This window comes from Acomys russatus, chromosome 6 (assembly GCF_903995435.1).
Source record: "Acomys russatus chromosome 6, mAcoRus1.1, whole genome shotgun sequence".
NCBI lineage: Eukaryota > Metazoa > Chordata > Mammalia > Rodentia > Muridae > Acomys > Acomys russatus.
Window position 1 is genome coordinate 49,483,552 of NC_067142.1, and position 26,393 is coordinate 49,509,944.

The 26,393-nt window shown below is 41.0% G+C and overlaps 1 protein-coding gene across 5 annotated transcripts in view; it reads right to left on the reverse strand.

Moving 5' to 3' along the window:
• Nucleotides 1-2,404: 2,404 nt before the first annotated feature.
• The window catches only part of Smg7 (SMG7 nonsense mediated mRNA decay factor), a 67,956-nt gene continuing 43,967 nt past the window's right edge, over nt 2,405-26,393 (reverse strand). For 2 of the 5 annotated variants that reach the window (XM_051147573.1, XM_051147572.1), the window contains 15 exons: nt 23,171-23,333; nt 22,544-22,697; nt 20,387-20,457; nt 18,780-18,840; nt 14,759-14,878; nt 13,399-13,825; nt 10,857-11,001; nt 9,839-10,221; nt 8,451-8,822; nt 7,620-7,769; nt 5,690-5,770; nt 5,151-5,310; nt 4,207-4,377; nt 3,942-4,087; nt 2,405-3,247 (listed from right to left, as the gene is read on the reverse strand). In XM_051147573.1, the coding sequence (XP_051003530.1) occupies nt 3,134-3,247; nt 3,942-4,087; nt 4,207-4,377; nt 5,151-5,310; nt 5,690-5,770; nt 7,620-7,769; nt 8,451-8,822; nt 9,839-10,221; nt 10,857-11,001; nt 13,399-13,825; nt 14,759-14,878; nt 18,780-18,840; nt 20,387-20,457; nt 22,544-22,697; nt 23,171-23,333 (2,718 nt within the window). In that variant the 3' untranslated portion in view covers nt 2,405-3,133. The remainder of the gene's footprint in view (nt 3,248-3,941; nt 4,088-4,206; nt 4,378-5,150; nt 5,311-5,689; nt 5,771-7,619; nt 7,770-8,450; nt 8,823-9,838; nt 10,222-10,856; nt 11,002-13,398; nt 13,826-14,758; nt 14,879-18,779; nt 18,841-20,386; nt 20,458-22,543; nt 22,698-23,170; nt 23,334-26,393) is intronic. The other 3 variants (XM_051147574.1, XM_051147575.1, XM_051147576.1) reach the window with 3 other exon arrangements.

Genomic DNA, 26,393 nt, shown 5'->3' on the forward strand with positions numbered 1-26,393 from the left:
GTTCGACAGCTAGGTGGAAATATTCTTCCTTTATTAATAGCTTGGGTTCTTGAGACTTTACAGCATATTTACATGTAATTCTATGTATGCACACAGATAATCAACTCATTAAAAAAGCTTTAAGTTTCATTAAAGAGAAGCCAGGCTGAATCAAGTTCCCAAGTAGTAGAACATCCAGTCCCTTGGAGAGTTAAAGTCCTGGACATTTATTAAGAGTTCAATAGTGAGCTGGGCGTGGTGGCACATGCATTTAATCCCAGCACTTGGGAGGCAGAGGCAGGCGGATTGCTGTAGTCTTCAAAGTGAGTCTAGAACAGCCAGGGGTATTACACAGAGAAACCCTGTCTCAAAAAAAACAAAAATAAGCCACACATAGAGTTTCACAGTGAACATAGACCATTAGCATTGGAAAAGCTGCACTCAGGGGCTTTACATGTGTTGTTCAAGACAGGTCATCTTGGTGATCCTTCAGGCTACCTGGAGAAAAGGATCCCTAAGTCCTAGGTCTCGGGACCTCATTGTCCTGCCACTCTTTAGCACCTATGGTTTTGCTATTTTTTCAAATTTGTACAGGTATAAATGAAAAGCTGGCAAGAAGTGAGTTTTACATGGAATCAAAATGTAGGTGAAAGGCTAGCCAGTGAGAGCCCTGGTCCCCAGCCCAAGGCTAAGAGTCATCACTGCTGGCATTAATCAAATTCAGTGAATTTTATAGGCCAGAAGATAAATTATCTCTGAATTGCCTCCTGAAGAGCTACCAAATGGACAGTTCCTGCCTTTACAGAGGACTGTGACAGTCTATTTCTATCATTCACTGGAATGCTAAGAAAAGCAAAATCAATGCCCAAGTATACCCAGGTGTGGCCATCTTCGCTTTTTCCTGCTGTTGAGTGAGCATTTCTAAGCTGGTTTTGTTTCTGTATCCTTTAAGGCAGAATAAACACTATACACAGATCTGGTTGGAGAGAACACGGTTTAATTAAAGGCAAAGCTGATTTCAGCAGCTGCAGATCTTGCACAGACAGACAGGAAAAAAGAAAACCCAAATCAAATCAAAACGAAACACAAGAGAGAAAGTTTATTACACAAAACCAGTTGATGAAGCTTCTCCTCCCCTTCCTCATTACCCCACAGTGAGGACAGCAAGGCAAGGAACCCTGCCGAGAATCATAAAACATTCCGAACACCAAATTCTCATGCAGACTGGGGCTGTAGATGGGAAGTGGGTACTGCGGGGAGGGAGCTGGTAAACCTGGTGGCTGGTCTAAGGTGCAAGAATCAGTGACATTTCCAACATCAGAATGTTGCAGCTGTCTGAATGCAGAGCTTACATACACAAACTGGGTGAAGGGACAAGGAAGGGATAGGAAAGAGGACAAAGGTAGACACTGGGAGGGAAGTGGAGCAGCACAGAGGGTTTCTTTTGCCACTTTGTGAGGGGGTTCACTTTTAGACCTTTCAAAACAAAAAGCAAAAAACAAAAAACCCCAAATACCATGTCAAACTAAAAGAGCAATAGTGTGAGCCTGGGGCTCCAACCACACTTTGTGAAGAGCAGTGAGCAATGCCTCACTCCCCCCTTCTCACTGCTGGGGCTGCCCAGATCCCAGTGACACCTGGGCTCCTGCATGTGCTGTGCGCTACATTGTCTTCCAGCCAAGCTCCACACTAACCCCCACACTTAGCTTGCTTGCTCTCTGAGTAGACAGCCATGTGTGGACACACACACACTCACGCACACATTCCTCCCAGAAAATCCCTACCTAGCACAGCAATTGGACATTTAGATTGTTTCCATAATTTCCCCTTAAAATATTATTTTCCAGGAAATGACTAACAGAAATGCTGTCCTTCTGTTCCTACACAGAACATCTTCCATCCTCTTTCCTCCTAATAAATATCAAAGAGTTCATTCCTTTCTCTCGCCTTCTCCAAAGTGGTGTCGGTTGTGTTTTCTTCTGTGCACAGTGTGCATCTGTCCCTGTGGCCTTCAACTTTGTCCTTGAGGTGAAGGCTAGGAGCCTACGACTGGGCAGAGCGCTGCCCCTCTAGAGCGATGCACGGACTACTGCTTCCTTCCTCTTCAGACCGGCTTTTGGGCCCCATGCTGCTGCTTCTTGGCGAGATGTTGTACACGTTAGGGCTAAAAACAATTACTACAATACAGCATATGGCTAAAGGGGTGGAGACTGGTGCAAGAGGCTGGGAAGCAGGATGGGGACACAAAAACCAACTCAACAAAAATAACCACACTGAAAGCATCCACCTATTAAACTGTGTTCCAGGCTATGAATGGATTAGCCTGCCTTCTGTGAGACTGCTTGTTATGCGACTGCAACAGTGTAGGAATCAAAAACATTAATTTGAAATCTTACAGCAGCTACCTGCTGGTCTAGGCCAGCAGCACACCCACACTGCATCCTCGATTGGGGCTCGAGCACCTACAGAGTGAAGGGCATTTCCTGATGGAGTTTCCAGGCTGGAGGAAGGCCTAACAGAGCCTTCTAAGAGGCCTGTCCTCTCCCTATGGAACACTCCCACTGGCTTGAGGTCAGTTCCCTGTCCTGTCACCACCGACCTCTCATAGGAGCAGCAAACGGTACTGTCTTTGCTCCACACTGACTAGAAGTACGCCTGTGTATGGAAGAATTCAGTGTGGTATTTTGCTACTGAGTAATAAAAGATGTTTAAGAATAATTTCAACTATATTCTCAGTCAGCAAAGCACTCATAATGGATTCCTATTTTATTCCCCAAAGAGGAAAAAAGGACCGAGAAGTTCCTATTGGCTTCTCCCATCTGCCTTCCCTTCTCAGCTTCCACTTCCCACGTGTTGGGGACATGCGCGGTGGAGAAGGTGAGAGGCGTGCTATCAGTAACTGAGTGAGACAAACAGCAGCTCCTCTCTCCCTCCGGAGAGCCCCGGGGGAACGAGAGTTCCTGATGGTTTTTTTCTTTTTGTTGCACTGCGAACATTTCGTGCACACTCAGTGGGCTGGTGGGACACTTACACCCTCTCGACAGCAAGAAACAGACAAGAGGGCTGCCACCTGCAGGGACTGTGTGGGCCAGTCCTGCAAACCCAGCATGCCATGGTTAATGGAGCCTTCATTCCCTGGGTCGCTCCTGTGGCCTCAGTGTGGCGGGTTCATGGCGCCTTGTCCCCGCTGCTGTTTCTGCTTCTGTTGCATTAACAGCTGCTCCAGAGCGGAGGGTCCAGGATGCATCATGGAACTGGACCAGATAGACTGAAAAACAGCCCAGAAAGTTGTTGGCAGAGGTCAGATGCCACACACATCCTCCAAATCCACTCTAAATGCCAAGTAAGTCAGCTCTAGGAAAAAGTCACGAGATTCTCAAGGGGAGTTAGCTCCTAACTAAGATGACTTTAAAACTGCAAACTGCAAAATGAGAGCTTTTTAACCCCAGGCCAGGGTCTTACCATGTCCCCTAGACTGAACTGGAGCAATCACTCCTCCTACCCTACCACTCTGGGATTTCATGGACCACGTGACAAGTCTTTCTACTAAAAGTCATGTAGCACAACGATTTACTACAAAGGTTTTAGGCAAACCGTTTACAATTACATACTTTTTGTTTTCATTTTTTTTTTCAGTCAGGGTTTCTCTTTGTAGCCATAGCTGTACTGGAACTCACTCTGTAGACCCGGCTGGCTTCAAACTCAGAGATCCGCCTGCCTCTGCCTCCAGAGTGCTGGGATTAAAGATGTGAGCCACTACACCCGGCTACAAACTCCTACTTGGTCAAATAAGGCTTAACTCAAACATGCCAAGATACACCAGAATTTTAACATTAGGATGAATCTAACCTTTTACCATTCCGGACGCCCTGATACTACACTGAGTTATCAACCCCCATATTCCTCTCAATCCCAAGGGTGCAGCAGGAGCCTCGTGTTTCCTGTTCCTGAAATCCACTCACCTTTAGGCTTTCCATGAGGACAGCAGAGGAATCCTCCATGGAGGGGCCGTGGCCTGTCCAGGTGCCACTTGGAGTGCTGGCCTGATGCCAACTGCTCTCAGATGATGATGTTGCTGAGAGATAATCGACACCAAAACCACCCATGGCTAAGAAAGGAAAATTGGTAAAAGTCTAATGTTTTATCAAGGGCAGATATCAAGCTCCAGGCAAAGTCAGAACAAGTCATTTCCCCTCTGCTTGGCAGATAAGGAAGTGTGGATCTCACCTGGTTTATCAGTTTTCCACCTATCCGCAGGGCGCCTATCCCTGCTATCTGGAGTCCCAATGGGTCCAAAATTAGAGAACGGAGCAGAGTTATGGTTATGTGTTGGAGGAGAACTGGGCAGACTGCTCGGGTTAGAGGAGTGAGGAGACTGGCTGGCTGGTGTTGAATGATCTGTTAAATAATAGCAATGTAAAAATCTTAATGTCTCCTTCAGATGTGGTCATGACAATTTGAACAAAAGCATTATAATAAGGCTTAGGAGAAAAGGACAAATAAAGGCCACGAGGCTCTCTGTCAGATCACTGTTGTGTCTCATCAGACATATCCAAGACACCCAAAAAGAAAACAAAACTGCAGACAAATTTGTCAGCTTAAGGATTTACAATTTTTATCCACAAGAATCAGAATATGCTGATCTTAAGAATTATTGTAAATCAGGCTTTATGAAAGTGAAACAGAAGAGGACTGGAGAGAGGGCTTGGCAGTTAAAAGAGCACTGAGTGTTCTTCTACAGGACCTGGGTTTGATTCCCAGCACTTACATCGCCAAACTCCAATTCCAGGTGATCCAACACCCTTATGTGGCCTCCATGGGCACTGCACACATGTGGCACACAGACAAGCATGCAGGCAAATGATCCTACACATAAAGTCCTCAAAATAATGCAGGGTGATGGCAGCACACGCCTTTAATCCTAGCACTTGGGAGGCAGAGGCAGGCGGATCTCTGTGAGTTCAAGGCCAGCCTGGTTTACAAAGAGAGTCCAGGACAGCCAAGGTTACACAGAGAAACCCTGTCTTGAAAAAGAAAAGCCCCCAAAATATTTTTAAAGAGAAACAAATATGATAATAATATAAATACATGCCTAATTATAGAATCTAACTAATGCTTAGTCATATGTATAGAAAAGGTAAATTTTATAATTTAAGGTCCAGAGTTGATACCTGAACTGGCAGGAAGTGATGGAGACCATGGAGTCCCTTCAAAAAGGGAGTACAGTGATGTTTCCTGGGAGGCAACTGAGGGGTTCAGTTCTGCCTTGGAGCCGGTTGTCAGGTTTTTCCCATACACTTCATTGAACATACTGTTGTTTGGGTATCTTTCCTGAAAGATGAAGTTAACAACCCAGAAAGAGAGGTAAGAAAGTCATCTTCACAGATGCTTGGGAGACTTTAAGACAAATTGGCAAGAACTTTAACTTCTTCCACTTTTGTTTTCCCCTTTGTCTTTCTTTCACTCTAATGTAAACTTTCTATTTGAGGGGGTGGGGGAAATGAGTCATTTATTTGACCAAAAAAACCAAGCTTTAAAAAATTTAGCATTAAATGAGAAATTCAAAAGGCTTGAGCTCATCATGCATAGGTTACTAGTCTACCCCAATCAGAGGGTAAAATCAAGATATAGAAGATAATACTACAATTGAAAAGAAGAAAACAATCAGCCTACAATAAAAACATAAAATAAGAATCTTAACTTTACTTACCTGGTTGACAGAGAATCCAGTGAGGGACAGGAAAGATGATGAATGTGACATGAGCTCTGAAGGCTTCTCCAATAAAGATTTCTTCAGCCCCAGAAAAAAACAGAAAAGAATAGAATCAAAAGGTGATTCCTTTCATTCTGAAACAATGGACTACCACTTAAGCATGTGTCTGTCCCAGGAGGACAGTGCTCAGGAAAGGTTACGTTCACATCTGTCAACACCATGACACCAGTCAAGTATCAGTTGCCACAGTGAGTCTGTGGCCTCTCTGGTTCAGTACAGGAACCTGGTCCTGGCAGGAACCAGGAGTGTTTTTAGGTATGACCCTGAGGAATTCCCTTATCAAAAGATATTAACTTATCCTGGCACATTTTACTCTCTCATATGTTAAAATATTAATAAGTTTAAAAAGCCTTTCAAAGCCTGGTGGTGGTGGTGCACACCTGTAATCCCAGCACTCAGGGAGGCAGAGGCAGGAGGATCTCTGTGAGTTCTGAGGCCAGCCTGCTCTACAAATCTTTTTTTAAAAGGTAAAACAAAACAAACAAACAAAAACAAAAACCAAAAACCAAAACTGTAATATTCTTTCTTGTACTTAACATAGTTAGCAATGTAATGCGTGTGAAAAATGCCTCAACTTAGTAGTTCACTGTGTCTCACAAATGCACCTGCTTTAGAAAACAGGAAAACAAAACAAGGTTTCTCTGTGTAACCTTGGCTGTCCTTGAACTCACAGAGATCCACCTGCCTCTACCTGCAGAGTGCTGGGATTAAGGCTTGTGCCACTGGTTTTTAACAAGAAAAAGAAAAAAAGAAAGAAAGAAAAAGAGGCTCCATTTCTAAATGAAAATAGACAAGAGTTCACTGGTAAGGACACAAAAGCCACACTAGCAGAAAAGCACAAGTCAGGCACATATGTGAGGCGACACTGCAGCAGCCATGCCCCCTACAGCTTCTATGCTCCCACCCTCAGGGAAGCCTTCACTACCACCCATGCAAGCAACTGAAGTACCAAGAATGGCAGCTACTATCATAAAACTATTTTTATTTATTCTGATTCTATAATTAATACATTTTTAATTCTGTAAGTATTTTACTGCCCTCTATTTATATATAAGAAAAACTCAAATTTTTTTAAGTTGCTTTAGGATGTAGAAGGGTGTGTGATTTACACTTTTCTTCCTGTGTTTACTCCCTAAGCTCTCAGTTCGGATATGACACAAACACTACTGAGCATAACGAATGACACCCCACAGGCTGGGCTCTAGAAGACTGTTTTCAAGCAGGTACTGGTAACCAATTCCTGCATTTTATCTATATTCTCTTCATTATTTACATTCACTGTCACTCATCTACAGTCTTCTAGTCCTGCTTCTAGACAGTTTCTTCATTTTACTCATTCTGTTTGATGACTCCAACTCTGAATTTAGATCAGGGATCTTTTACGATTCAGTGAGCCAAACAAGAAAGAGCCATACACTATTCAATCAGCCAATTGTAAAATCTGAAATATATTTCCTTTACTATTTCAAATACATTTGAGTACTAAAAAAAAAAAAAAAAAAAAAAAAAAAACCCAACAAAACTCTAAATTCTTAAACAATATATTATACAACATTTGAGTCCAGGTGTACATACTACCCAAAAAAAGTTAATTTGTCAGCATCAAACAGAGCACAAGCAGACCAGTAAAAATGTTTTATGACTGACACATATCCAAGCTATAACTCTGTAATTTGGAGGAACCACAGTCAGTACTGTGCTCTATCTGCTATTACTACATCACGTAATTTCGGGCAATACAAAAACACACTTTTTATATTCCTGCAGAGGAAAGCCCCAGAAACAGCTCACCTAAACTAAGTATCATAAAAACCCCAGAAAAGAAGCTGTGGTTAGAGCAGGAAGCAGAATCATGTCAAATACATACAAAGAGGCTTCGTCCAGGAAGAGAGGCGAGAGGACCCAGCAGAGCTGGGTAAAGATCAGGAGGATTAGAAAAGATCAGCTCTTCCTCTTCCTCCAAGGCAGCCAGACTCTTTAACAGGTCCGGAGGAAGCAGAGGGGAGCTCTTGGGGTCCTAGTGACAGAAAGGATCACTGTGAGATGCAATTAGGGACAAAAGCACGTAAGAATAGTACCATGACTGATTAGTCAGGGAACAACTAAAGGCAAGGGTAGAGGCATAATTAATTGTGATGTAGCACACAGAGGAAAAGACTGAAATACAAACCTAAAGTGACATGGTCAACAGTGAAGGAAGACCAAGAGAGAGAAGAGCACAACTACCAACAGAGCAGGGCACAAATGCTAATGCAGCCAGTGAGTACAACACAGAGACAGCGCTTCGAAACAGCACCTGTTTCTCCTCAATGTCAAGAGCAAGGAGATAACTGACTTTGTTCCACTTAATTTATTTAAATAGCCATGAAACCCATGTTTCAACGCAGATGACTCAACCCAGCTAAAAAGCTCGTCTCAGAGCTTACTCCCACGATGCCACTAGATACTTTCCTGACGGACCAGCGAAGTTCAACAACGGCTCAGCTACTGAACTCTTCACTTCTTCAAGCTAAATACATGTGTTTGAAGAGAACAAGGCCTGTACCATAAGTAGTCTTTATAATGTTCACTTCTCATAAGTATGTATGTACACATTTTTATGTATCAACTTAAAAGCCTGTATCTATTTGAGACATTCTAAAGCTATGCAATCCTAGGCCTATCTCCAGGGATCCTGGTGATGGGAAAGGACACACACCTCAAATGGCATCCTGGGCACAGGATCCTGCTCTGGACGGAAGACTCCTGGTGACCGTTTGCTCCTGCGGTCCATATTTGGCGGCTGTGCCATTACTGCTCTGCTATCAGCCATGCTGTAAGAAGAATCCCAGTAGAACTCTGGGACCTTGACTTCTGAGGGATTGTGGTTATATGGCTCCATAGGGAAAGGCTTCATTTTTTTCTCTAGAGGCTGTTGCTGTATTACAGGAGGTTGCAACGACGGCTCAAACAGTTTTATAGGGTCTTGGGTCTGAAGGTAGTAGGGTTGCTTCACAGGCATGATTTTCCCTAGTGGGCCTTGAACCTGAGGGGGATTCCACAGCTGCTTGGAGGCATCTGCCTGTTGATACTGAAAAAGAGGTGCCTGTCAACAAGATGAAGATAAACTGCAACCTCACTGATAGTTAATACTGTAGGGGGGAAAATGCAATTTCCTTACACCTAGGAGATTCTGAGAAGGATCTTGACCCCTCATCTTGTTTCAGTTCAATGACTTAAGAAGTGTAATGCATGTGTATGTGAGACAGGATGTGTTCCCCCGGGCCTCATGTGCTGTAAGGATATGCCACTTAAGAGTGGTATCACACTCATCTTACACCACCTCAAGATTACAATTCTTTCATTGTGGTGTTTATGTTCAAGTAAGAGTTATTATGGTGTTGGGGTGAGGAGGAAGACCAAGTTGGTAAAGCAAGAACCTGAGTTCTGTCCCCAGGACCCATGCAAAAATGCTTGTCATGATGGCACATGCTTGTAAACTCAGTTAGAGATAAAGACAAGAGGACTAGGGCCAGCTACTTTAGCCTAACTGGTGATCTCCGGCCAATTAGCGACCCTGTCTGGAAGGAGGTGGACGGCACCTTTAAGGATGATACTACAGCTGTCCTCCAGCTTCCACATTAAAGTACATGCACCTACCCATCTACACACACACATACTCACATTAAGAAAAGAAGGTTTACAGAAAATCTTAAATAGAGCTAGCAATTAAGTAGCATGGAAACTGATGGTGAAAATCTAATATGCCATCGCTTACAAATAAAGCAAGAAGGCAGGAGAGATGGCTCAGAGGTTAAGAGCACTGGCTGCTCTTCCAAAGGTCCTGCCTGAGTTCAATTCCCAGCAACCACATGGTGGCTCACAACCATCTATAATGTGATCTGGTGCCCTCTTCTGGCGGGCAGGCGTGACATGCAGGCAACACTGTATACATAATAAATAAATAAATCTTTAAAAAAAAAGGGAAAAAAAGAAGGCAAACATTTCAATTTCCTAACAGACTTAGTATTTATTAAATGGTCAAACACTGACTTATCTCAACATTTCTCACTGTTCTAGCTGGAAACACACATAACTGTTGCCTACCTGCTGGAATCCAGAGTGGTGAGGCGGGCTTTTCCCCAAAGCTGGTATGACTTTTGTAGGAGACTGTTGTTGCTGAGCTAGAGCTTGAACCTGCAACTGGCTTGTAGACTGTGCTGTTGGCTGAGCTGGTAAAGATGTAAGGGGTGGCTGGGAAGGTGGCTGTGATTGTTGAGGTCCCTGGTTCATTGGCCCTGGTCCAGAGGGCCGTTGCTGGCTATAAGGAATGTGGGACTGTTTCCCAGCTTGCACCTGGTTTCCTGCTGGAGAGTGAGCTGTAGACTGAAGAAAGGTTCCTGGCACAGAAACACCAGCTGGGAAGGTGTAACCTGAGCCCATAGAAAATGCCACAGGAGGGGGGATAACATATGTTGGGGGTGGGAACCCTTCAAAAGAAAAGAACACAGCTTTAGTTCTAAAGAAACTTAACAAAAGAAAGGGGTAAAATTTGTGGGGAGGATGCTTCTAATACATTATAAATGCAACAATCAACCATGCATATCTTTAATATGACATTAAGAAATACACACTAGGGCTGGAGAGATGGCTCAGAGGTTACGAGCACTGACTGCTCTTCCAGAGTTCCTGTAATTCCCAGCAACCACATGGTTGCTCACAACCATCTGTAATGTGATATAATGCTCTCTTCTGGCCTGGAGATGTACATGAAGGCAGAGCATTGTATACATAATAAATAAATCAATCTTAAACAAAAAAAAGAACTATTAAAAAAAAAAACCCACACTATTGGTTACTTTTCCTCTAACACTAAAGTAAGCACGCTATCCTAAAGATGCTTGTCATGTTTAGTGATGGCAATTCTTCATAGTGACTGACCAGCACTTATATGTAAACTATATAAAAAAAATGGCTCAACCAGAATCCCATAACTACTAGGGAAGCTGAACTTCTTTCTCCTTTACAGCATGGCTTACTAACATGGCCTCTAAGAATACAAAGTATCCAGCAAGTGAACAGAAAACCCCACACTGATGTAATTAGGTAGGGATTGTGTATTTACCTGGTCGGCTAGGGAGAGGAGGGAAGGCTCCAGGGTGATGAATGGGGATGAACTGAGAATTATTTGTCTGACTTGGAGTTTGAGTGACAGGTGTTTTCCTGGCTTCAGACACTGGAGTCTTTCTTAGTTCTGTCTGGGATTTTACCTACAACCAACAGAAGCAAAGCTAACTATAAAAACCTGGTACCCATGTATTAGAAAGAAGCATCTACTCTAAGAAAATATTTAAAACCTATGTCTAAAATATGTTGAAGAACCTTAAACTCACCTAAATTAAATATAGAAAAATAAAAATAAACTACTAGTAAGATAAACAAAGGCTCAGATTTACCAAGAGAATTCTTGTGCTTTCACACACCCTCAGACACCCCAAATAAGAAAAGGATGTACAGACCATCCGTTGTACAAGGCGATTCCTCATGGCAGGTTAGAAGGCCTGCCTACCACCTTCAGCTGTCTGGCAGAGGCCGAGGGCTCTGCACGCTCAATTGTGACTTAATGAGAACTATTATTTCACAGGTGACACACTATGGCTCCTGGTTTAATTTCAACTAGGTAACACTTACTTCTCAGGACTCTCTAAACATATGCAATACTCCTAGTAGCAACAAACAGCCCAAAAGTTCTAAACATCATGCCAACAAGGAGATGCTGTGTGCAGCGCTCAAGGCTGAGCAAAAGCAGTGAAACAGGCAGCAGCTGCAGAAAGAGTACGATAATCATACGTATGCCAAACCTTTCTTCTTCTGTGTTGCTGAGGCAAGGTCTGCTCTGTAGTCTTGGCTAGCTTATGACTCACTATGCAGCCTAGGCTGACCTTAAATGTGTAGCATTCTTCCTGGTCTGCCTCCTAAGGGCTGGAATGACAGGTGTGACTGTCATACCTGTATGCCAGACTTACTTTTTCTATCTATTGGTAGATTTGAGAAGGACTGAAGACAGAAAAAGAGATTTAAAAAAAAAAAAAAAAAAAAAAAGACAGGGTTTCTCTGTGTAGCCTTGGCTGTCCTGGACTCTCTTTGTAGACCAGGCTGGCCTTGAACTCACAGCGATCCACTTGCCTCTGCCTCCCAAGTGCTGCTGGGATTAAAGGCATGCACCACCATGCCTGACAGAAAAAGAGACTTTATTATCAGCATGGGTCTTATGGCAAGGCCATTACAGGACACAAAGAGGATGCTAGACTTAGTCCTCAAACATGTCTAGTTTTGTTTTTGTTTTTGTTTTTGTTTTTTTAAGTTCTGTTTCATTGCTTTCTTTGCATTTCCTTTGTAACCTCTCTGTTAAGGCCATTTCCTATATATGAATGTGGCTTAGAGCATAGCTCAGCTAGAAAAATGCCTGTAAACATAAGACCTCATATAAAAGTGCCAGGTGTGGTGGTGTGTGCTTATAGTCCCAGTGTTATTCAGGAGAAAGGCTCACTTGCTAGCTAGTTCAGCCTAAGTGTTAAGCTCTAGGCCAATGGGAGGCCCTATACCAAAGGAAGTAGATGGCCTTCCTGAGGATGACACCTAAGGTTGTTCTTTTATCTTCATATATGTACATGTGTGTACTAGGAAAATACACGACACTTGTAAGAACACAAGTGTGCTCACACAAACATTAAAAGAGGGAACCACCCTTTGTCAGCATGTCATTCCAACAGCCCGTCTATCACAGAAGTAAACTAAGAGTTACTCTTGCTTATAAGCAGGCTTCTGCAATATGAAGTCCTCAGGCAAACATCTGCATTTGTTACATTGAGCTAACAAATTATCCAGCTACTTATATAGTCATCAAAACATTAATGAAACAGTCAAGATTCTTCTGTATTACATGAAATTACCAGTATCTCTTTGGAAAGGTATTAAAAAAAAAAAAGTTACAAATAGCTGAGAAGTGTTTTTCTCAGCAAGACTTTGAGTCTTGCTTTATCAACAAGCACTGGCTCAAACAGACCAGTCAAAAAAAAAAAAAAAAAAAAAAGATGCTTCATTCTTTTTCTCCAAAACAGTTAAGTTTTACTTTGTACAGTGAATCTTTGTTTTTGAGATAGGGTCATTATGTAGCCCTGGCTAGCCTAAACTTTACTATGTGGATCGGGCTGCTTTTTACTTCAAAGACCCACCTACCTCTGCCTCTTGAGTGCTGGGTTTAAAGGTGTATGTATTACTATACCTAGCCTGTAATGACTCTTAAGGGAAAAGAAAAAGTATATATACATATATTATGAATCTACTAATGCTATGAAACTCCAAAGCTCTTTTGTAAGATTCTTAAGTGGCAATTATACTTTCCAAAGAAAAATACAATCCTGTGTGGTGCACTGGAAGCTAAAGCGATCTCAGAGATCTGCCTGCTCTGGCTCCCGAGTGCTGGGATTACAGGTGTGCGCCACCACACCCAGCCTACCATAACTTTTTACATACCTTCCTATGTGGTCAAAGAATGCACTGAAACATTAGAATGGCTAACGTACTGATCTTTATGAACAAAATAAGAAGCCTTGCCGTTTGTCTGAGCCTTCCTCTACCTGCTTTACAGTTCAAGCACAGCTTACCTGCACTGCCACACTCTGCTTTCCTGTCTCCTGTAACTTCCCTAAGGTGCATCTCTTGGTCTCAGCTCTCCTCTGGTTGCTGTCCTTCTTTCCATCAGCCTCAGTTACAGCTACTCCTTTGCTACAGTCCCTTCTCACCTCTTTGGGAGGAAAGCTTCTTCCTTGGTCTCTGTTCACTTCTAGTGGCTTAATGTTCTCTTTGAAGGTAACCACTGGTTTCTCTCCCATGTCACAGCTGTTGCTTGGATTTCGGCCTGTAGACAGCACTGACTTCAGTCCTGGGCTTCCATCGGTAGCTAGTGACTCTATCACAGATGTTTCTTGCAAGATGAGGTTCTCTTTGGCTTCACTGGGGTCTTCTAGTATTAATTCTGGAATTTCTGTGATAAATAACAATTTCCCTACCTCATTTTCACACTGAATCAGCCTAAAAAAAAAGCAAGAATAAATTCATATATAAAATATATATAAATGAAAAAAAAAACATTAACAACTATGTATAACTTCAACAAGTAATTTTAGGTTAAAGAAACAAATAAATTCATATATAAAATATAAATAAAAAAAAAATCCAGCAACAACTATGTGTAACTTCAACAAGTAATTTTAGGTTAAACAAACAAACAAACAAACAAACAAAACAAAACAAAACACACCATAAAGAGAACACAAATCCAGCCAGCATAAACAGTATTATTAGTAACGGAGACTCTTATGACTAGATCTCACATCACCACAATACATTCATTTTTCTGCCCTTCCCTTTTATTATCTGTGGTTGCAATTACTGAACATGTCCTTGACAAAGCCTATAAGGGAGCCATATGTACTTGGCTCAGAATGGTAAGCTTATATAAGCACGCAAACATTCAAGTGCATGGACCAATGCAGGAATTTGAAACAAACATTAAGAAATATTACTAGCTGACTCTGAAAAGGATATAATCCACCAGAAAAAGGCCAGGGACACAGAACTAGAAAAGAACTTGAACCCAACTGCCTCCAAAACTGCGTTTTTCCCACTACACCAGCAACAGCATCTGGTTGCCACTACTATCACCCTGCTCTGTCAGGACTGAAACTGACCAGCACATTCTTGCCATACAAATCACTCGCTGGACCTGAGAACATCCAATCCAATTCAAATAATCCAGAGGCTTGTAAACCAGAGCAGCTCATGATAAATACAGAAGACAAGGGAGAAGAGAGACTAAATAAATACTTATGATCATTGAGATATGCTACAAATATTGACTTAGTTTAAAGTATTTTATACCAAAGTCTAAAATATACAAGAGGTACATGTGCATGTGATGATAAAGTAATCAAAAAGGAATACAGGAGGCAGCCATGGACATACCGTGGCTGATTGTCAGCAATCCATTTCCCTATAGAGATCAAACGCTGCTGCCGTATTCGTCGCTGTTGGCCCTCTTTGTCTCCTGTAATACCCTGATGGCCTTTGGAAAAATCCAAGTTCCTAAAAATGACATAGCATGTTATAGATGATTAAATAGTAGAGAAATTTTCCAGGCAACCAAATGCAAAACTTCAGGACGTTTCCCACACAGGCTTTACAGACTACATGTAATCAATCAACTGTGCTTACTGGAATATATATTTCCAAAGATTCCAAATACAAGAAGCAAACACCAAGGTTCATTATATTAATATAATATTTTTATTTTCTAGGTAATATGCTCTATCATTATATGAAACCCCAAAGACCCATTTTTCTAAATAATTTGACTAATTAAAAAATAATCATTATGGTCTAGGTGGTAGTGTTTCATGCTTTTAACCCCAGCACTTGAAAGGTGAAACTCTGAGGCCAGCCTGGTGTACTAGTTCTAGGACAATCAAGCCTAAACAAAGAAATCCTGTATCAAACAAACACACAAACAAAAACAAATAAATCACTGTAATGCTAAGGGTCTCTAATGAGCATTTTAAGTTTCTCATTTTTTATGTGCATCAAGTGTTTTGCCAGCAATTTTGCCTGTGTACCATGTGTATGCCTGGTACCTACGAGGGCAGAGGAGGGCAGCAGATTCCCTGGAACTAAAGTTTCAGGTGGTTGAGTTGTGGATACTAGGAACCACACCTAGGTCATTTGAAAGAGCAAAAAAACCTCTCTTACCTATCTCTGCAGCTGCTGAGGTGCCTAGTAAAAGTACTATCAATGTACTGTAAGGCATTCTTTTCTTTTGTTTGTTTGCTTGTTTTTGAGACAGGGTTTCACCGTGTAGCCTTGGCTGTCTTGGACTCACTTTGTAGACCAGGCTGGCCTCGAACTCACAGTGATCTACCTGCCTCTGCCTCCCAAGTGCTGGGATTAAAGGTGTGCACCACCACCGCCTGGCTAGGCATTCTTTTCTAAATCAGAAAAATGTGCAAATGTCATCAAGTATGTAAAGAGTGGGGAAAGAGCTCTTGAGATTTTTCATCATGAATTCTAAGAGAAAAAAAGAATTATTTAAGTCAGAGGTGGTAGTGCATGCCAGTATTGGGAGCTGGAGGCAGGACAGCAGGATTGAGGACACCCTCATGGTTTCACTAGTTAGCCCAACCCCAAAAGCCCTGAAGTCAGGTTGAAGAACACACAGATAAGTGGGAAATAGTTCCAATCTCCAGGAAAAAGTAATTAAAATTAAACCTAATAAGCCTTATAATAAACCACTTAAAGAATAAAAAAGCAAAGTGAAAGAGATTGAGTTCCTTCTAAAACACCCTGGAAATGTTTCAGAGTGACACCTGAGCTGGAACTCAATAAGCAGGACAACCACTAACCAAGACAGTAAAGAAAAGGCAGAGGAGGGAATGTTCTACAGCATGATCAAAGAACGCAGAGGAAAACGGTCATTCAAAAGGACACAGCGAGTGCACACCATGGATGAATAATGATGGTAGGGAAAGTGGTAGAAAACAAAGCTGAAGGGCTGAGAGCTGGATAGAGTGAGTGAGACAGTGTGAGGAGAGGCTGAGAGCTGGACAGAGTGAGTGAGACAGTGTGAGGAGAGGCTGAGATATCAAGATAAAGGAAACCACAGAGTGACCGAGGACAGGTGAACCTGAGTTTCTGTCTTCGTCATGAGATGATGTCAATACTCACTTGAAAGTGCTAGATATAGATGCATTTTGGTTATAGAATTATAACCCTTGATGAGGAAAACAAACAAACAAAAAAACACCACACCAAAAACAAACCACACACAAACCCAAAAAAGAGCTTTTCTAAATTGGATAAGGAGTGTCAGCAAACCTTATGCCTCAAGAATTAAAAAAAAAAACAAAATTATTTTAAAAATGTTAAAAAATGAATAAATCATGAACGATAAACTGTTGCAAAGATGTTAAATAGAACATGTGTAACTAAATTGTCTTTGTCTTTGCTTAAACTTCCTAGAAGTTAAATAAAGCTTAAGATTATGTTTTAAGGATTTTTCCTTCATAGACTATTTATGTAGAAGTTTAAGGTAGCTAACAACAACAACAACAACAACAACAACAACAACAACAACAAAAATTCAAGGTTTTCATAAAAACAAAGTCCACTAGAATTTGCTAACTAAGATGACAATCACAGTTATAAGTTTTAAGAGGTTGAGACATGACTAAAACCTGAGGTCAGTAAGGGCAGCCAAAACTGCTCTTAAGACACCTATAAAAGGAGAAATACACAGCAAAAGAAAAATGGAAACTGAATTTTACTTTATTTCATAGGGGAAAAAAATAGGCTAAAGGAATTTAGCTATTTGAGAAGAGATGGGAAAACAGTGGGGGATATGTTGGGGAAAAAAGTGAAACAGAGTAAGAAGGAAAGAACAAGACAGAGGGGTAGGCCAGGAAGGCAGGAAGAGACTAAGGGTGACTGGAAAAGGGACTTCCATTGCCACTGATTTCTTTTTTTAAACTTCTTGTAAAATTGGTTTGTGCAATGTAAAAAAAAAAATATATGCACAAACACATGGAGAGGAACTATGGCCCCATTCCTTTGAGACAGAGTCTCTCATTGAGGTGGAATTTGGCTTTTTTTTTTCTTTTAAAGACAGGTTTTCTCTGTGTAACAGGCCTGACTGTCCTGGGCTTGCTTTGTAGACCAGACTGGCCTCGAACCCACAGAGATCCACCTGCCTCTGCCTCTCAGTGCTGGGACTAAAGGCATGCACCACCAGTGCCCGGCCCGAGCTTGGCATCTTTTATTTATTTATTTTCCAGCTACACACTGGGGTTATTGACATAACCAGCTATGCTTGGCTTTTATATGACTGCTGGGATCCACACTCATGTTCTTCCCATGTAAGCTGTAAAGTAATAACTTAGCTAAAATTTAGTATTTGCTGAGTATGGTGTGGTGCAGTGCATGCCTATAATCTTGGTACCTGGGAGGCAGAGACAGGAGGGTTGCTGCATGTTTGACACCAACACAGTCTATATAACAAGCTTCAATCTAGAAATGCTATGGAAACTCTGTCTCAAAAAATAAAATAGTTCAGTATGGTGACTCAAACCTTTAGTCACAGTACTTAGGAAGCAGAGGCAGATGGAACTTTGTAAATCTGAGGCCAGCCTGGTCTACAAATTTAGTTCTATGTAGCCAGGGCTACATAGTGAGACCCTGCCTCAAAATACAAGAATGAACATGAATGAATGAATAACAGAAAGATTCTTTTTGTTTTTTGTTTGTTTGTTTGTTTTTCAAGACAGGGTTTCTCTGTGTAGCCTTGGCTGTCCTGGACTCATTTTATAGACCAGGCTGGCCTTGAACTCACAGAGATCCACCTGCCTCTGCCTCCTGACTGCTGGGATTAAAGGCGTGCACCACCACGCCCGGCTAGAAAGATTCCTTTTAAAGACATCTCTTAATTTAAAAAAAAAAAAAAAAAAAAAAAACTAAAAACAAAAAAACAAACTATCTATTTATTATTATGCATACAGTGTTCTGTTTGCATGTACACCTACAGGTCAGAAGAGGGCACCAGACCTCATTACAGATGGTTGTGAGCCACCACGTGGTTGCTGGGAATTGAACTCAGTACCTTTGGAAGAACAAACCGTGCTCCTAACCACTGAGCCATCTCTCCAGCCAGACATCTCTTAATTTTAAGGTAAGTAAAAAAGTAGAATTTGTTAAGTTATCACTTAGAAGAACAATTTTCTTTTCCATCTCTTTATTCTGTATTTCTTTAAAACATTTCAGATTGATTTAACATATACACACCCCCATGCCACTCCCCAACTCCCTAACACACACATACATACACACAAAATATATATGTGAAAAAGAAACGTCAACACAGTTGGGACAAATCAAAGGTTCCTTTACAGGTAGGCCAGATACTTATAAATTTTAACACTGTTAACACTTTATAGCTATTTACCTGAAAGAAGGTCTTAAAGCCAAGAATCCTTGTAATTCAAACTCCTCTGGAAGTGGTGTGGCTAAAAAAGGAAGATGCCAAAATTTGTAGACATTTAATTAAAATTCTATTATTTGGTAGAGTAAAATTTAAGATATGAAAAAAAGGTGAATAAAAAAGCTATGGAAAGAATCTGTAATGTCCATTCTCTGCTTTCCTGTGTTATCACCCAGGAAATCCTGTACATCATTTCTGGTCCCTAGATATCCCTAACTAAACACTCAATACTAAAAACTCAAGTTGTTGGACACAAAGAACTTTCTCATCAGCTCTCTCAACAATTTACAGCTTCACAAGGGTATGATGGTACACGCTTTAATCCTAGCACTCAGGAGGCAAAGGCAGGCGGGTTTCTGAGTTTGAGGCCAGTCTGGTTCCAGGATAGGCAGGGCTATACAGAGAAAATCCATTACGAAAAAACAGACAAACCAACCATAACTAGAATTCAGAGCTTCAGATTAGATCTCGTCACCCTGACGCTTAGGCTACATATGACCTTCAAAGTTATCCAGTGGCAACAGAAATATCATTGAGAGCTTACAGGAAATAGTCTTGGGCATTATTATCCCAAACCTTCCAAATCTTAAAAAGACTCAGGTGACTCGTTGCAAATTGCACGTTTGTGTGCCAGGACAACCTCAGGTGTCACCTTCAAGAATGCTGTTGTTCACTTCCTCTGAGAAAAGTCTCTTACTGGCGTGGAGCTCAGCAATTAGGCTAGATTGGCTGGCAAGAGAGCCCTTAGAATCCTCTTGTTTCTGGCTCGTCAGTACTGGGATTCCAGATATGAAGGGAATTATTTTCATGGATTCCAGGTACTGAATTCAGGTCCTAATGCTTGAGAGTTGAAGTATTTTACTGAGTTATCGTCCTAGGCCCTTGATGAGGAAAATTTCAAAGACAGGGTTAAGTAAATGGACTATGATACATATATGAAGTAAAATATTACGAAGCCAGTAAAAACTGGTTAGCAGCATGTTGGGGATGGTCTGGTACTTTGTATTCGATTGTTAATTATGCCCCACTCTGGGGTCTGATGCTGTCTTTTACAAGCAGACACTCATATATCTCAAAATGTTTGTAACCTTGCCTACGAAATTACTTCTGATTGGCTGATTAAAAGTCCTAAACCTGGGCAGGCCAGAAAGGGGTAGGTGTGGCCAAAGTTCACGGGCTTTGAGAGAAGAGAGAATTTCGGGGGGAAAGAGACAGGTATTGAAGGAGGAAGGAAGCAGAGCTGCTGTTATGGGTTAGCATGGAGAAGACAAGGCCAGACTGGCATGGATGGAGGAAAGCAGGCAATAATAAACAAGTATTTATTAGATGATGGATGGGAGATAATGGAAGATAGTTTTGAGGGTTATTATCTGCCTTGTCCCAGATGAAATAAGGCCATTCTAAAATATATCAGGGTCTATGTTTTTACTGATTGTGAAAGCAGGTTAGATAATACTGCTGTAACGAAAAGTAAAACAAGCAAGCCTCACAAGAAGCCCAGTCTCCCTAGCTTTGACTCAGCACTAGTGATGGAGAACAGGGCACCAATGCACAACTTAGGCAGCTCTCACCGTTAGTACTTGAGAGGTCATCTTCATGGGGATGGAAACTATTCAGAAGAGAAATTAGCCAGGGCCAAATGCTGTAAATAAAAGAAAATTTCATATTTTATTTTTATACAAGAGAAATCAGAATACTAATAAATTACAAAAATGGCATTCCTAATGGCCCTATCTTTTTTTTTTATCCCTCTCACAACTCTGTCATTTTAAAAGCTATTCAACACCCTAGTAGACATTTTCAAAGCTATACCAGCAAAAACACACCAAAAAGGTCATTATACATGAGAGATGCACTACTGCATATTATTTCCCAATGCTCATTTAATGAGTGGAAATAATTTCTTAACCACTAAACATATACATGTCCAGAGTGGTGGAAGCTCACTGCTAGTTCTTGAGCTAGTGACAGCATGGTTACACCAGATCCAAACCTCAATAGTACCTGTTTTTTTAGGGTGCAGTGCATGTGGCTTTAATATCCTTATCTCTAAATTTGCAATCAAAAGGATCACTGCACAAACAAAAATGGCAGGCAAGCCTTGCCCCAAAATAGGAAAACTCTGTAAGCCAACAGAAAACAAAGAGTCCAACTTTTAGAGTTCCTGACATAATTTATTAAACAAGACAGAAGTTTGAGCTTTAGAGTACACACAAGCAGAAATTTTACACACAAAAAATGTAGTACTAGCCGGGCGTGGTGGCACACGCCTGTAATCCAAGCACTCGGGAGGCAGGCCAGCCCGGTCTACAAAGTGAGTCCAGGACAGCCTAAGGTGACACAGAGAAACCCTGCCTCGAAAAACAAACAAACAAAACAAAAAGCAGTATCTAAAACCTATACTAGCATACCTACATTAATATTAAAAGGAGACAGACACTATGCTATGTCCCCAAATCCTATTCATGACAATATCAAAAATAAAGGCACTTGGGGCTGGAGAGATGGCTCAGAGGTTAAGGGCACTGTTTGTTCTTCCAAAGGTCCTGCCTGAGTTCAATTCCCAGCAACCACATGGTGGCTCACAACCATCTATAATGAGATCTGGTGCCCTCTTCTGGTGTGCAGGTGTACACGCAGGCAGAACACTGTATACATAATAAAAATAAATATATCTTTTTTTTTTTTAAAAGGCACTTATGATTAGGGAGGGGGAGAATTGTGAAGTAGAGATCACAGGATCTAATAGGGTGCCGTCATTATTAGATAGTGCCTAGTCAGTGTGTACATGTCAGGCCACAGCAGAACTTCAAAGACAACTACTAAAATAAATACAGAGGAGGAACTTTACCACTACAAAATCTTTTTAAAACTTTATTTCTACAATTAAAAGTACACTGAACCTGTAATCCCAACATTCAGGAGGCAGAGGCAGAAGGATCTCTGTGAGTTCCAGGCCAGCCTGGTCTACAAGCCAGTTCAAGACAGCCAAGGCTACACAGAGAAACTCTGTCTCGAACAAACAAATCAAAAACAAAACAAAACAAGTACACTGGAAATGTAATTCATCACTAAAATCAAAGGTTTTTTTCTTTGGTTTTTCAAGACAGGGTTTCTCTGTGTAAAAGTCTGGCTGTCCTACACTCACTTTGTGTAGACCAGGCTGACCTTGAACTCACAGTAATCGGTGTGCGCCACCACGCCCGGTTAATCAAAGGTTCTTAACAAGTCTCAACCGTCTTGAATTAAGCAAAAGTTTCTTGCAGTCACTTATGGTTAAATATAACACAAATTAAGTATAATTAAAAGGCAGAATCAGCTTACATATCAAAATGGAAGTTTATCATTTAAATAAAACAGAAAAATGTAGCACATATGTGGCTTTAAAATAACAACCCCCCCTTTTTTCTTTCTTTCTTTTTTTTTTTGAGGGGGACAAGGTTTCTCTGTGCAGCCTTGGCTGTCCTAGACTCGCTTTGTAAATAAAGCAGGCTGGCCTTGAACTCAGAGAGATCCGCCTGCCTCTGCCTCCCTGAGTGCTGGGATTAAAAGGTGTGCGCCACCATGCCCGGCTAACAAACTTGATTTTTAATGTCAAGTTCATTTTGAAATGTGAAAAATGCCTCTTTATGCTATGAAAACTGAGAACAAAGGAATACAGAAGGAGTCAACATTTTCTAAGATTGTATGGCTAACCTGAAGAATTCAAAATAAGTGAAGTTACTTACTACTGTTTTTCATCCACCACTGCTTCTTGGAAGACCCTAGGTCGGAGTCTTAGCCAGTCCATGGAGACCTTGACTGCAGGAAGGGGATAGGCATGGTAGGACTCCTGAGAATCATTCTGGAGAGGACATTTGCACAGGATGCCAAGAAAAGACACTTGGGGTGTGGGGTAGAGAAAAAAAGATTCAGAATGTATAAGGCATTTGAAACAGTACACCAGCTCAAGATATTACAATGATCATCCTGCTGTATTAAACATTCATGTATTTTAAGATTCTTACTAACTAGGTATTTTCAGCTGGGCATACTAGCCCATGGCTATAATCCTAGTGCCTGAGAGGCTGAAACAGGAGGACCATGAAGTTCAAGGTCAGCCTGGGAATACATAGTTAAGACTATCAGAAAACAGAAAGACAGAGAGAAAATACTTTCTTTTCTGTGTTAAAATGTTATATAAAGGAGATGACTGGCATAAGCAGACAAACGACAGAATTTGATGTTTAAGCCTCCTGATTCAATACCAAAGAATATAGGAGTCATTTTACATTATCATTGCCGTTTGGCTACATTTACAAAACTACCTCATTATGTAGATTGCACCTTTCAAAGTTAAATGATTTAATACTCACTAAAGAGGGCTAGTAATTGTGTCCAACATAGCTGTTCATCTTGGCTGTAACTATGCTGCTCTGTTTCATTGCTGAAGTCTCGAAGATGATGAAGTTGAAACAGGTTAATGACAGTGACATGAACTAACTGCTGAGAGTTGAAAGCTTTTTGAAACAGCAGCCTCTGTAATGGGAGACAAAAATACTACATATATTATCAAGAACAGTATTCACTTACGACACAAGAATTACAAATCATCAGCGTTTAGAGTAACAGAGTATTGTAATAGCATTACTAGATCAGTAATTTTTTTTTTTTTTTTTTTTTTTTTAAGAGACAGGGTTTTTCTGTGTAGCCTTGGCTGTCCTTAAACTCCACCTGCCTCTGCTTCCCAGAGTGCTGGGATTACAGGTGTGCACCACTGTGCCCAGCAAACTGTCCCATTCTTAATTCTAATATTTTATATGGGTCTCATGTCTGCAAAGAAAACTCTTTGCTCTAAAAGGATCAATTCAGGCACTACTCAGTGATTAAACAAGTTCTTGAGCTAACATTTTTGCTCTAAGAAACTGTCCATATAGTAAAGATTTATCTACTTTTATTTATTTATTTTTTAATGAAAATAGGTGTTTTGTCTGAGTGTATGTCTGTGTGTCATAAGCATGCCTGGTACCTGAAGAGGCCAAAAGATGTTGTTTGATTCTGTGGAATTGCAGTTATGGGTAAGTACAAGCTCCCATGTGGGTGCTGGGGATGGAACCTGGTCTTTCTGGAAGAACAGCCAGCATTCTTAACTGCTGAGCAATCTCTCCAGCCCCAGAAACAATATATATTTTTAATATGACATGAGAAGATAGTATTTGGGGGTATACATATATTTAGACATTTTAATCCATTAGAGGTTGTCTTGTAAGAGACATAAATATTGAATAAAATATTTAAAAAGGACAAATGACACTCTGAGAAGCAGAGGCACTTGGTTCTCTGTGAGTTCAAGGCCACCCTGGTCTATAAAGCGATTCCAGGACAGTCAAGGGTACAAGGAGAAATCCTGTCTTGAAAACCCAAAGATAACAAATGATTGAAAGCAGATATATATAGTGAAAAGATTCCAAACAAAAAAATCCAGGTATTCTCTTGAATCCTTTATACATGAAGCATGACTTAAGATTTGTCTTAAATCTGGGCATGGTGGTGCACGCTTTTAATCCCAGCACTTGAGAAGCAGAGGGAGGTGGATCGCTGTGAGTTTGAGGCCAGCCTGGTCTACAAAGTGAGTCTAGGACAGCCAAGGCTACACAGAGAAAACCTGTCTCGAAAAACCAAAACCAACCAACCAACCAAAAGATATGTCTTAGAACTTTTCACTTTCAAAAGCAACTTTACAAACAGGCAGAAAACACATACTTAGGAACACAAGACAAACGATACGCTGGAGCAGTCAGTAGGATATCTAAGCAAGCACTTTTACAACGATGATGATAAAATTTTCATAGAAAAATCCACATATGATTTTTACCAAGTTTCATTTAAGTAGAGACTGTGTAGGCAGTAACCTACGAAGCAGTGTATAACAGTACCACGCAAAACTGGTGGTCTCACTGTGGTGATGATTCTGCTTTAACATTTGTGATGGGATGGGATTATTCCCACACTGAATAATTTTCAAACCTAAGTTCTTAACAAAGTTGGCAGCTACTAGGATGGATACTTTTAGCTATAGCCAGTCTTCCTCTATCCCTACCCAGGAAACAGTCTAGCTGACAGCAAAACCAAGTGTCATTAGTTTTCTGGTAAGAGTTGATAATACATCAGATGTAGTTAGGTTTGCCATAATTGTCACGATTGTGGCAATTTTGAGGTCAGTAAGGGCTATAGAGTGAGACCTATCTAAGAAAAACAAAAAATCCTCGAAAAACAAACCAAAAGCAGGACTAAAGATCCGGAAAAGATCATTCTTGCAGTTCCAAACCAGTGACTGGAGCCCCTGCCACACCACACATATCAATCGCCCTTACTGCATTTGAAATGGCCACAGTTAATTATATAAGCAAAGTCGTCTTTGCTTTTATAGTTACATTATTATTTGAGAAAAATTCTGATGTTGTTGATAACAACCTCCATGTGATTTGCCATTCCACTGTATAAAGAATGTTAACCCCTTTTCCAAAGACAAACATACTTAAAATTCTCTAATATCTGACAGAATTTCCCAATAAAATCTCTCCTTCAATTTATACACCTAGCCTTCTGAATAACCCAGCTATTCCCACTGATTATACTTTAATCTGACAACTCTATTCAGATTTCGATGTTCTTTTCTAGGCTGAGTAGCTAAGGGCACTCCAGTGATGGTCCACCTCTTACATTCTACCTACAAATACCACGGCCTGAGTTTCAACAGGCCACTGGGAAGAAAGAAATAGGCAAAGACCAGAAGAGATTATTTTGCAGCCAACTATTTCTATTGTAAATATGATACAATCTTATAACCGATCAACTCAAACAGTTATGTGTAATTATTTTACATTGATTATACTTAGCTAATTTATGCTTTCTTTTTTATTTATTAATTTATTCATATTACACCTTGATTTTTAGCCCTTCCCTTGTTTCCTCCCATTCCTCCCTCCCTCCCACTTCCCCCCTTCTCCCCTCCCCTATGTCTGTGATTGAGGGAGACCTCCTCCCCCTATATATGCTCTTAGAGTATTGAGTCTCTTCTTGGTAACTTGCTATCCTTCCTCTGAGTGCCGCCAGGCCTCCCCATTCAGGGGACGTGGTCAGAAAAGGGGCACCAGAGTTCGTGTGAGAGTCAGATCTCACTCTCCACTCAGCGGTGGAGAATATCCTGTTCGTCGGCTAGGTCTGGGTAGGGGTTCGAAGTTTAATGCCTATATTCTCCTTGCCTGGTGCCTTAGTTTGAGGAGGACCCCAGGATCCAGATCTGCCTGTCATAAAGTTCTTCTTGTAGGTTTCCAGGACTCTGTGGGTCCTACTATTTCTCCATTCTTCCATGCTACTCTCGCCTAAAGTCCCAATAAGATGTCCTCTCCTCTGACCCACTTTCCTGGTAAGTAAAGCTTTTCATGGGACGTATCCCTTGGACTAGTGTCTTGATATAAGTGAGTATATACCGTTTGTCTCTTTTTGCTTCTGGGTGAACTCACTCATTATGATAATTTCTAGATCAATCCATTTGTTCACAAATTTCGGGAATTCCTTGTTTTTAATAGCTGAGTA